We start from the raw sequence: 12,838 nt of genomic DNA on the forward strand, positions 1-12,838 counted from the left end.
AAAGTAATAGGACGTAAGGAGAAAGTTTCGGTTTCTTCCCTGGCCTCTTTTAATAATAGTGAAATGTCAGCCTCATGTGGGGAAATTTGTGAATTTGAAAAGAGTGTTTAAACATCTCCTGCAAAAAGGGGAGGCACCTTTTCTGAATATTTTTTATATAATTCAATACCAAAGCCATCTGGGCCGCAGTCTTTCTATTAGGAAATTATTTTATGGCATCTCTTGAATGGTGATATCTGAGTTTAAGGCTTCTGGCGTGGCATCACTCAATTCCAGAAGATCCAGCTTCTCCAACCAGTTACAGATGTCCCCTTTAGGTTGACATGTAAAGCTTTTTATAATATTCCTTACATCGGTCATTAATAGCCTTAGAGCTGTTAAGAATTTCACCAGATTTAAACCACTCAGCTGTTGAGAAAGCAATTTATGGGGCTCATTACCGAGCTCAAAATGTTCCAGCTTGATCTTAAGCAGTTGGTCACATATTTGGCAAGATAAAATTGAATTGTAATCATATTTCAATTTAAGAATGTTTTATAGTAAGGAGGAGCAGGAGGAGACCTTGTGTGCCTTTTTCAGTTGTTTTAATTCTATGTCTGATAGACGTTTTCGTCGTTCTCTTTTTAAATGAGGACTCAAAAGTGATAATGTGGCCCCTCAAAACAACTGTAACAGTTTCACATAGTACTGAATCCAGAGATTTTAGTGGTCACATATTGACAAAAAGAAGCCTTACACTAGCGATGGGTGAAAGCACCAGTTACACGTTTGCCTAGTAAAGCTCAAGTCTAGAGCCAGAGACGTTGGTGAATGATCCAAGATTAAAATGTTATAATTTGAAGACACAACATTAGAAATCAACTTTGAATCGAGTAAAAAGTAGTCTATTCTGGAATATGATTTGTGTACTTGTGAAAAGTATAGGTAGTCTCTCCCTGAAGGATTACACAGTCTCCAAATGTCAACCAAATTAGTAGAGGTTATCAGATTGTTCAAAATATACAAGGAGGTAAATAATTGTGGTGATTAGGATGACCTGTCCAGATGTGCATCAAGTGCACAGTTGAAATTACCAACTAAAATCAAGTGTGTGCCCGAGAGATCAGATATCAAATGAAATATTTGGCAGAAAAAGGCCAGGTTATCAAAATTTGGGCCATATAAATTAAAAAATGTGACATGAGATGAATAAAGTCCAATTATCAAGGAAAATCGGCCATTTGGGATTGTCCTATGGATCAAAAAAGCCACTCCCTGGGCTTTACTAGAAAATGTAGATTGAAAAATCTGGTTAGCTACATCTAAGCAATCTCTCTGTTGTTGGTTCAATGTATGTTTCTTGAAGATACACAATAACAGCAAATAGTGGTTTTATATGAGATCACACTTTAGCTCATTTAAGCGCATGCCCCGATCCACGCACATTCCATCTTATAAACGTGAAGATACGACTCTGTGAGAGTAGATTAGAGTGCATACCAAAAACAAAAAATAGCAGTGTACACATGAAATGCCCATGTGGAACATTGACAAGCAAAAAACAAATACATAAAAGCTTCAAGAACACTACCCCCTGCCCCCATCCCTTTTTCCCAAACAAAGTGAGAACATATATCCCTCATACTCACATATGACTCATAGGACCAAGGTAAACTAAAGCGGCTTAGCTATAAAGAGCCCCTCCACTCTCTCAAACCAAAAAAAAAAAAAATTTATTAGTCTACATATAGGATCCTGTTGCAAAAGCAGTGTGCTTGATCCACTTCCAATGTTTCGTTAAAGTTGTCAGTACCCAAAAGTTCAGGGAGAAACTTCGACAAATAATATTCTGCCGCCTGGAGCGAGATTCCAGATCAATTACTTTCAGATGGAGAGCTTTGATTAAAGCTTACTGTATGTGGTAAAGGTTACCACAGTACATGGCATATGAATAAATATAAATCTTTAAGGACATACTTTATTATTGAATCTGAAATCAAACAAGCCTGTCATTTCAAATTCCATTGTAAGAGCTAAACTCCCATTACAAAAGCATGTTTCCTCTCACTCTTGTATTAGCTTTTGCATGTGTTTTTTGGTACTTTTGTGCACCCGTAAAAGACTTTTATTTGCATCTTACTAAGACTGCAGATTTGGTGTCGTCCTCACACTTCCTGTTAATGTTTGCAGCCTAGTTCAAACTAGTTCAGCCCTTATGTCTCCCCTGGCTGAAGATGAAGCCATGTATGCATATGGAGAGTTTTGGCCTTGCTTATGTGTAGCACAAGGGCAGAGAGCATGGATATGGCAGTATAGCATGCAATGTCATACCAGTAAATAATACTTACATAAATATCTGCACCATAAAATCCATCCTGGTAAACAACACTGCAGAGGATGCAAACAAAACAGACAAACAAACATACAATAAAACAAAAACATCCATATTAGTGCATGTTGACATGCAGGCACTGGGCTAGCTACCAACCAATTCCCATCTCCACAGTCCAATAAACAACCAAAAAACAAGCAAACAAACAAAAAAAATATAGAAAACATAAGAGGGGAAGATGCAAAGGGGATAGCAGGCATCCCCCTCAGCTCTCTGATGGCTTGGTAGAAGGGCTGGGAAGGTCCAAAATCACTCTCACTCACTAATGTTTACAAATGTAAAAAAACAGCAACAGCTGATATAAACCAAGGGCTTTATCTAAAACAGAAAATAAACTAATATTCATTGGAATTCTGAAAAGATGAAAATCACTGGAGAAATATAGGAAAAAACATTCCCATGCCATGTTAATATTTTATTTATTTTACTTATTAAATATCTATTGTCAAATATTTGTATATTTGTGCTCCACAATGTGCAATATTGCTTATCTTATGCTAGCAGTTTGTTGAGGATATTAAAATTGTAAAAACAGTGTGTTGAATTCTCAATGCGGCGTCTGCAAAGTGCAACACTGTTATTGGGAACATGATGAATTGAATAAAGAAGTCTTACTTTTAAGGATACAGCACTGTAGCCAGGCTGACAAAAGGTTATAGCTCTGTTGAGCCCAGTGTTCTCTTAGATCTCAACAGTGATGACTTTATGAGTTTCTTAAAATAAAATAAAATCACAACTATTAGAGACAAAATTCATCAGATGCTTCTTATAGCTACCACAGATGAATCTTCTACTACAGTAGCTCTTGAATCATGTGTAAGACCTCTGTCATGTTTAGACTGCTTCTCTCCCATAGATCTCTTTGAATTAACATCAACGGTTGCCTCATCTAAATCATCATGCTCAAAGACACCCTGCCATTAATCGGCTCATCTTAATTAGACTTGGTAAATTTATCTCTAGTAACAGGCTACATACCACAGGCTGTTAAGACTGCAGCAATCAAGCCCTTTCTCAAAAAGCCCAGTCTTGATCCAGGGGTCTTGGCTAATTATAGAACAATATCCAACCTACCATTTATTTTTAAAATCCTTGAAAAAGCTGTTGCTAAGCAGCTATCAGACCACTTACACAGAAATTAACTATTTGAAGATTTTCAATCAGAATTTAGAGCACATCATAGTACAGAAACAGCACTGTTAAAAGTCACCAATGGTCTTCTCTTAGCCTCAGATAATGGGCTCATTTCTGTACTAGACCTTAGTGATGCATTTGACACTATCGATCACAGCATCTTATTACAGAGATTGGTATATGTGATTGGGATTAAAAGAACAGCATTAAAGTGGTTCCAGTCTTATTTATCAGACAGATTCCAATTTGTTCATGTTCATGATGAACCTTCCATGCAAAGGTAGTTATGGAGTTCCACAAGGTTCTGTGCTAGGACAGATTCTCTTCACATGCTTCCCTTAGGCAATGTTATTAGGAAGCACGCTATTAATTACTATTGCTATGAAGATGATTATTTGAAGATTTTCAATCAGGATTTAGAGCACATTATAGTACAGAAACAGCACTGTTAAAAGTCACCAACGATCTTCTCTTAGTCTCAGATAATGGACTTGTTTCTATACTTGTCCTCCTAGACCTTAGTGCTGCATTCGACACTATTGACCACAACATCTTATTACAGAGACTGGAGCATGTGACTGGTATCAGAAGAACAGCATTAAAATGTTTCCAGTCCCATTTATCGGACAGATTCTAGTTTGTTCATGTCCATGATGAACCTTCCACACGAACAAAAGTTAGTTATGGAGTTCCACAAGGCTCTGTGCTAGGACCGATTCTGTTCACCCTGTACATGCTTCCTTTAGGCTATGTCATTCGGAAGCACTCTATTAATTACCACTGCTATGCAGATGACACTCAGCTGTATATATCTATGAAACCTGTTAACAGAAACCAGTTAACCAGACTTCAAGCATGTCTAACTGACATAAAGGCCTGGATGACCAGTAACTTTCTACTTTTAAATTCAGAGTTATTGTATTTGGGCCTAAAAACCTCAGAAATAACTTTTCTAAAATTATAGCTACTTTAGATGGCATAGCCCTGGCCTCCAGCACTACTGTGAAAAACCTTGGAGTTATTTTTGATCAGGACATGTCCTTTAACTCACACATAAAACAAATCTCTAGAACTGCCTTCTTTCACCTGCGCAACATTGCCAAAATTAGGAACATCCTGTCTCAAAATGATGCAGAAAAACTAGTCCATGCATTTGTTACCTCAAGGCTAGATTACTGTAACTCATTACTATCTGGATGTCCCAGTATCTCCATAAAAAGCCTCCAGTTAATCCAGAATGCTGCAGCCAGAGTCCTGACAGGAACTAGCAAGAGAGATCATATTTCTCCTATATTAGCTTCTCTTCATTGGCTCCCTGTAAAATATAGAATAGAATTTAAAATCCTTCTTCTCACATACAAATCCCTTCATGATCAAGCACCTTCATACATTAAAGACCTCATAGTACCATATTATCCCAATAGACCACTTCGCTCTCAGAGTGCAGGTCTACTTGTGGTTCCCAGGGTTTCCAAAAGCAGAATTGGAGGCAGAGCCTTTAGCTATCAAGCTCCTCTCTTGTGGAACCAGCTCCCAGCCTGGGTTCATGAGACAGACACTCTCTTTACACACTTCACTTAAAACCTTCCTTTTTGACAAAGCATACAGTTAGGGCTGGCTTCAGGTAACCCTGAACCATCCCTTAGTTATGCTGCTATAGGCCTAGACTGCCTGAGGACCATTGGTGCACTGAGCTCCCCTACCCTAACCTGTGTTTCCCTAATAAGACTATATTCTAAAACCCTATATTCTCATTTGAATAGATGACACTCAAGCTATCTATCTATGAACCGTAGTCACACAAACAGTTAGCCAGATTTCAAGCATGTCTAAAGGACATAAAGGCCTGGATGACCAGTAACTTTCTACTTTTAAAGATGACCCTGAACCATCGCTTAGTTATGCTGCTATATGCCTAGAGTGCCTGGGGACTCTCTCCTCTTCCCTCCTTCCCTCTCAGCTTGTCTTTCAATCTTCCCCTCCTCTCCTCCCCTTTCCTCCCCTCTCACATGTGTATGCCATCATTGAATGTCACTAATTTCTCTCTCCTCTTTCCACTCACCCCAACCGGTCAAGGCAGATGGTCACCAAAACTGAGCCCAGTTCTGCTGGAGGTTTCTTCCTGTGGTGTTACAAACACCCATTTGTTCCAACAAGTCCAGTATCATTTGGAATTTTAATAGATCTGAAGGTTTTTTTTTTTCCATTCATGTGAGCCTGTCTGACACCTTCTTCCAGGGAACTTACACTTCAATGTAGCAACAGCAGTCGTGCAACCTGCTATAGTTTTAATTTAGCTGCTATTGGCCACAGCCACTTCATAACAAGCATTAACTGTGAAAAACTGCATTTGGCTTTTGATAAAACTAGATAACTTTCTTCTCCTGACATTTTTTCCATGTCTGCATTAAAAGTTAAACACCTACAAAAGATTTTGGATCTATCCTTGTCTGGTTTTAAGTCCTCTCCAATGACAGTATACATCACTGTACTCACAGGTTACCAATCAAACACTGCGCATGACTGTTTGCCTGGTAAGTGTACCAGACCTTTCTTATAATAGAAGTTACCATAAAAACAGTTAATGGACTCTGGTCACGTGTGGAAATTCTGGTGATTTCCACCACATGTGGACTTTGTGTAGATCCAAATTGGCCAAAATAATAAAAAAAACACTTTATATCACATTTTGTCTCTTTATTTACTATATAGTGCACTTATAGTGCACTAAATTTATTGCCTGGCATTTTATTGTAGTTTCTAGTGTGTAAATAAAGCCATTACATAAAAATTCCACTAGTGTGCACTAGCATGTGATCCCTAGCATGTGCACTAGTTTCTGCTAAAAGGCAATGCACTGTGATGCAGTTTTAAAATATGTTCATGGACAGCAATAGGTCGACTATTGACCATATTCCAAGTAAGACAATATTCTGATTAAGGTGCTTACATGAGTTGCTTTTGGAATATTTCTTTCATGTACCTGTTTTACATGTTATAGCATGTAGACCACTTAATGACATGTCTGTTGGCCTACGTCCCGGCATCAGACGTTTTCCCCTCTGTAATTTCACGTTGGCATTGGCTATCATCATACAGTTCGTTATGGTGCCATATACTGTTCTGGGAGTTTCATTTTTAATTTTACGGAGGCTTCAAGTGCAGTTAGGCTTATTTACTTGTCATGCAATATGTGCACATAGACGATGGCATCTTCTCCAACAACAGGCATATTCAGTATTTTCATTCACCAACATTATGCCACAGCGACAAACACAGAGGTACTGGATGAGAGTATGAAGTAAGGACTGGTGGTAAAGAGTTGTTTTAATGGAATTTGATGGAATGGAAGAAAATTAGAGATCGGTCAGTGATCAGAATTTTTTGTATGATCAGCCTGGATCGGTGACCGGCCAGTCAGTCTCACGTCTTGCCAACTTTGAGCCGATCCTATTGCCAGCGGCACAAGCAATGACATCACGTGCACACTCACAGTCATGTAAACATGTAATTGGTGTGGAAGTTCTTTTCTGAATGAAAAAAAGCAGAGAGCACTTAATTTGTTGTTAGTTATTTTGTTATGAGAAGATCCTGTAAAATTTATTAATTTCTTTTATTATAAAATAAAAAATTTTATTGAGGAAAAGAACATTTTCGTTAGTATAACTTTACTATGTTAGTTATATACAGGAACTCATTTTATACCTTTTTCAAGGCACACAGCACTTTTATTTAGTTGTGAGAAGATCCTGTAATGTTTAACCCTTAGGGGTCGACGAACACACTGGCACGTTTTGTGGCATCTTCTGACAATGCCGAAACAAACTTAAATTACTCTGTCAGTTTTGATTGTGCAGATAAGAGCCATATATCATTTGAATTTGTAAAGGGTCTAGTTTTATTTATATACACTCATAATAACAACAAAATGCTGTGCTTTTGTAAAATTAAGAAATCAGACAGGGTCTCTGTCATCTGAGTAGCGTTCTTCCTCTGAGGACAAAATAAACTCTTCGTCGCTGTCTGGAACAATCCAAAATGCTTCTTCACCCGTGTAGCATGCCATCATACAAACGCGCTCATGTCTTTGAGGCAAGCATTCACTAAGATTCAGGTTTTCTTATTTATGTGTCTGTGAAGACACAAACGTTTGCATCTGCATTGCATTGCAGTAATTCCCTCTCAGCCACATTCTTGACTGAAAGGCTCATTATGAAGCTCATTATGTGAGTCTTTGTTTTCTTGAGAAAATCACGATTATTAATGATCAGGCACACCTTCTTGCATATGTCTTTTCTACAAAAAAAAGTGTCTTAGAAAATTTAAATTAGTGTACTGTTTTCTGAACATGATGATTTTGACATCACGTTGAAGCAAACACTCTAGGCTACAAGATCCAGTTCTCAAAAGTCTTGTGAACCAATGTTCTGTGTGTGTTTTATGGCCTTATTTCAGTGACTTAAAATTTTTAGTTTTTCACTAACCATGTATAAACACTGTTTTCTCAAAAACGCAATCATGTATAAACTTGCTGCTCACATATCATTGTAGCCCAGTTTGTGCTGATTACAGTGTTATTAGACTTTATCCATTAACCCTCTGGGGTCTGAGGGTATAATAATATGTGAGCAGGAAGTTTATAGTGTTTATTAAGTTTATTTGTTTTGAGAGAACAGCGTTTATGCATAGTTAGTGAAAAACTGAAATAAGGCCATAAAACACATACAGATCATTGGTTCACAAGACTTTTTGCTTCACAATGATGTGAAAGTCATCTTGTTCACTCATTCACAGAAAACAATACTCATTTAAATTTTCTAAGACACTTTTTGTTTAGAAAGGGCACATGCAGGAAGGTGTGTCTGAGCATGAATAGTCATGTGATTTACCTGAGAAGACAAAGATGCACACAAAGACCCGTGCAAAGAACCGCATAATGAGCCTTTCAGTCAATGTGGCTGAGAGGGGATTAGTGCAATACAATACAATACAATGTGGATCCAAATGTTCGTCATTTGAGTCGTGTTTTTCTTCTGAGGAGAAAGTAAACTATTTATCTCTGTCTGGAACATACAAAACACTTCTTCACCCGCATAATATGCCATCTTCCAAACGTGCAGAAAAAGTGAGTAAATTCTATGATGAAGTTTGACGTTTTATGTCATTTCTCTGGGGCGAGATTCTGGTTATTTTATTTACGTGTCTGTGAAGAGAGATGACAGACAGAGAAGACAGAGAACGCACCCTTTCTGCTTTCTTTAACAAAAGCACAACGTTTTGTTATATTATTAAAACCTTTCTTTTAAGCATGGCATATAACATATGACAACAGACAGTATTTTATCCAAAGTTATTTATCTATACTCAGTCTTCTTTAATTTTATTTCAAGTTCATCTCCCACTATTTGCTGTTTCTTATTTTGATTTTATTTTGTACTTTTAACTTGTCTTTTATTTCTGTAAAGCACTTTGAATTACTCTGTGTATGAATTGTGCTATATAAATAAGCTTTCCTTGCCTTATGAGTGTATACAACTAAAACTAGACCCTTTAAGGATTCGAATGATATATTGCTTTTATCTTTACGATCAACATTGATGGTGTTAGGCCCCGAGATCTCTGTTTCATGTTGTCACTTATATTTGGTTAGTTTCCGGTGTTCCCGTTCTGTTTGTGTTAGTTCCAGGTAGCTTTGTGTTTTGTTGCTCATTAGCTAGATTACGTTCACCTGTGCCCTGAGTTCTGTATATATGTCCTCGCCTGTTCCTTTGTTCCCGGCCGGAGCATTATAGTGTGTAGCATTGCTGATGCTAACGATAGGTGGATTACCTTTGTTCGAGGAGTGTGTTAGGTTTTGTTTCCCTGCCTGTCCGTCGAGTGGCGGAGATAATCCGTGTCCTGTGTCTGAGCCTGGAGATCCAGGTAATAAAAGCCTTTTGTGTTCCACACGTGGGTCCTACCTCTCCTTCATCACACCGACACCACCAGATAGCATAACAGATGGAGTAATTTAAGTTTGTCTCGGTGTTATCAGGAGAAGATGCCACAAAACGCGCCGATGAGTTCGTCAACCGTTGAGGTTTAATATGTTTAAAAGCAACTGAAAAAAGCACAGATGTCAGGGCATGTCAAAACTTGTCCAGTGCCCCAAAACTCCCTTAGAATCCAGAGGGTTAATAATTTATTTTATTATAAAATCAAAAATTTCATTGAAGAAAATGTTTCCATATATGCGTTCATTATAGTTCTTTAAAAAAAAAAACGCTGTATTCAAGCCATGGACGCGAATGGTACCACCCAACATTAAATGACCACGATATGGACCCAAATGTACGTTTGGGGTAGCTATTTAATAATGGCTGGGACAGTGCGTTTAAATTTAAGTCCAGTATTTTTCTGCCACTGGTGGCGTGAATTTGGGTGGCTGAGGTGGAGGGAGGCTTTATTTCTGAAGGGGTAGGTGGGGAAGATGGAGTTTGTGAAACAACAATAGCAGCATCTTGATTGCCGGAGCCACTAACAGTCCTTATAGGCACCAAAAATGTTTGCATTGCACACAAAAACTGTTTGTTATCGCTCGTGTTCTTGTTCCTGTCAGAAACTGAATCTACTTTTCCGCACTGAGTTGCGAGTGTGGAGAGTATATCAGCTTTCAGCCAATAAAATACTGTATTCTTCTGGTGTTATTTTTTGATTGGTTGGGGCAGTCTACAGTCATCCCTCAAACTTCTTAACACGTAGCCCACCTTAGATCACCTGATCGTACAAATCGTAAAAACTCATAGATAAATTCTGTTCTTCACCAAATTCTAATTGGATGGGCAAGACTGACTTTTGGTTGGGCTAAGCCCACCCCTGCCCATGCCTAGATCTGGCCCTGTCTACGCTAATCAATAACATCTCAAATGTCAAGGTGGCCCAGAGAGCTGTTTCATTAAAGTTTATTCTGCAGTACTGTGGCACAGCTACATGTGCATATTGGCTTATTGATACTACAGGCTGTTTGGTCAGGGCCCCTGACAACACAAAGGAACCTTTAATGAAGACACATACACAAAACAAACTCAGTTTCCTGTGTGTATCACCAGATTTATTTGGAGTAAGCTAGTCACCACTCAAGACAGACAGTTTTAATAAAAATACATCACAGTCCAAATTAATAATTCAGCATCTGAATGCTGCTGGGGCAATTAAATGGTGCAGCAGCATTAATGAAAGTACAATCTGTAGCACATATCTCTTCGCCCAGCCCATGTTCAGTGTTCGCCCTATCTTTATTTTTCCTCATCCTATGTGATGGTGCCTCTGTTGCTAGTAATATTCAAATTGTAGACTTGGCAGAAGTGCTGTTCATTCAAGTATTTATTCATGAAGTACTATAAAAACGCATATTACACAGAATTCACATTTAACTGACTATGTAACATGTAATGCTCCTTCAGTATTTTTTATCTTCCTTTATCTGTAACTGTCCTCACAATTATTTAAGTAGTTTTTATTTGATAACTTCAATGTAGGATTAATTCATGTTTTCATCCTACAAAATACACAGTGTTACATTTTGTCCCATATTTTGTCCCATATTGTTTGGCTTTTTTTAAATCAAAATGCCATTTGACATATTTTTGAGAAGGATTATCATCACTGGTACTATTTTAATCATTTTGTGTCCTCTTCTGGTGGTTTACTGTCACCCGACTCAAGAATTAGCACCACCAACTGTTTATATAGATGGACTCAACTCCTAATATTTACAATGGATAGTGGATTGAAATGCACATTAAATTGCAGTGTCCTAAATCCCGACTAACCTCTTTAATGCACATTTGCTTGCAGTCATAAAGAGAAATAATCTGTGAGAACTATGGCTGCAAAGCAGAACTCTCATTGGCTTATCTCCAGAACATTCAGCCATTGATTGTCAGCTATGCTGCTGCCAGGCTTGGAAGATGTTTGGGTTTTTTTTTTTTTTTTTTTTTTTGGCAACTGCATAAATTCCAAAAGTGGACATAAAGTGGAGGACCTCCCCTTCCTACATTAACATAGCCTCACTTAATGACACCCCAGAGTAAAGCCAAATTGACAGTCATTTCCCATAAATCCGTGCAAAGGCACATGTCTTTGAGCATGTCTGTTGGTTGCTTCAGCATGCAGTGGACGTAGGGGACTGCATTATCACTGTGAAGCAAGGCTGGCATGCATGCTTTGCTGACTCCTGAGTACAGTGGTTGAGGATTTGCCATTGGATAAGGGAAAAGAGGAGATACCAAAAAAACCAAGAAATCACAATAGGACAAAAGTGAAAAAGGATGCTTACCCCCCGTAAGCTGGGAAGTGTGGAGGTGGAGGAGCTGCCCTAAATGTGTTGTATACAGTCCGTCCTCGACCACGTAGGTGGGCTCCTCTGTAAGCTGCTGCTGCACTGGGTGCTGGGTAGGGAAACCCTGGTACTGGAGACAAGAGACGAGAAAATGATATACACTATAACATACAATTTCTCTAGTGTACTGTTTGTTGCAATGTATAGTACAAAGAACTGTACACGAGTAATTGACATAGCATTTCAATCCTGGCGAGAATGTTTGAGGTCTTCTCCCAGTACAAGTTGTGTGAAAAATGTGCTGTGAAGAAAAAGTATGATGAAAATAATGAAAGAGAAAGGCACTAGAGTGGAGCTATTGCACTGATATTGTTATTAACTTATCATTAATCTTAATGGGGCAAACTGAGAGAAAGCTTAATTTGAGAGCTTCTGAGAAGATCAAGGTTCCATTTCCAGGTCTAATTATACATCTCTTCAAAAGGAGATCTAATAAAATGCAAATAGAAACAGTGAATTATTCGTTGACCTGATGAAAAATGGATGGTGTGAGCCAAAGGATAAGAGTTTCTCAAAGAGGGACAGGGAGAAGAATGAGGATCGTAATTGTTCCTTTTCATCTTTTGTCACCTTGATTTTAGAGCACAGTGGCCTGGTGACCCTAAAGTCACAATGATGATTCTTCCCAACATTACTCCACTCTCCTGTTAATATGATCTAAATGAAAATGAATGCTTGGTATGTACAGAGAGACAATTTAGGGCTCCATAAGACTTAAGAATATTGAGCAATGCTGTAAACACATTAGTGATATTAGAACATATAATTCACTTTTGGAGCACAGGAACTTTTTCATAGTTTATTGAACCTTTGGGGGAAGTTCCCCCTTTTGTGCGTCTGCACCCGAAACACTGATAACTATAATCATTTGTACAACGCTGTTATCAGGGATTTTTTTAACTCCTACTTCGGAGTGGGTACTTTTACAGTGCAATAGCATGAGTTTACATTCA

The 12,838-nt window shown here is 38.2% G+C and overlaps 1 protein-coding gene across 8 annotated transcripts in view; it reads right to left on the reverse strand.

The window, feature by feature from the left end:
• rbfox1 (RNA binding fox-1 homolog 1) overlaps positions 1-12,838 on the reverse strand; it is a 154,424-nt gene that overhangs the window by 73,747 nt on the left and 67,839 nt on the right. For 5 of the 8 annotated variants that reach the window (XR_003296685.1, XM_026324789.2, XM_026324786.1 and 2 more), the window contains exons 8-9: positions 11,823-11,955; positions 2,328-2,367 (exon numbers count right to left, since the gene is read on the reverse strand). Coding sequence is in view for 5 of the 8 variants with exons in the window: in XM_026324789.2 (XP_026180574.1) it covers positions 2,328-2,367; positions 11,823-11,955 (173 nt within the window). In the remaining 3 variants the exon portion in view is untranslated. The remainder of the gene's footprint in view (positions 1-2,327; positions 2,368-11,822; positions 11,956-12,838) is intronic. The other 3 variants (XR_003296687.1, XR_003296686.1, XM_026324790.1) reach the window with 1 other exon arrangement.

Source organism: Mastacembelus armatus, chromosome 8 (genome assembly GCF_900324485.2).
Source record: "Mastacembelus armatus chromosome 8, fMasArm1.2, whole genome shotgun sequence".
Classification (NCBI taxonomy): domain Eukaryota; kingdom Metazoa; phylum Chordata; class Actinopteri; order Synbranchiformes; family Mastacembelidae; genus Mastacembelus; species Mastacembelus armatus.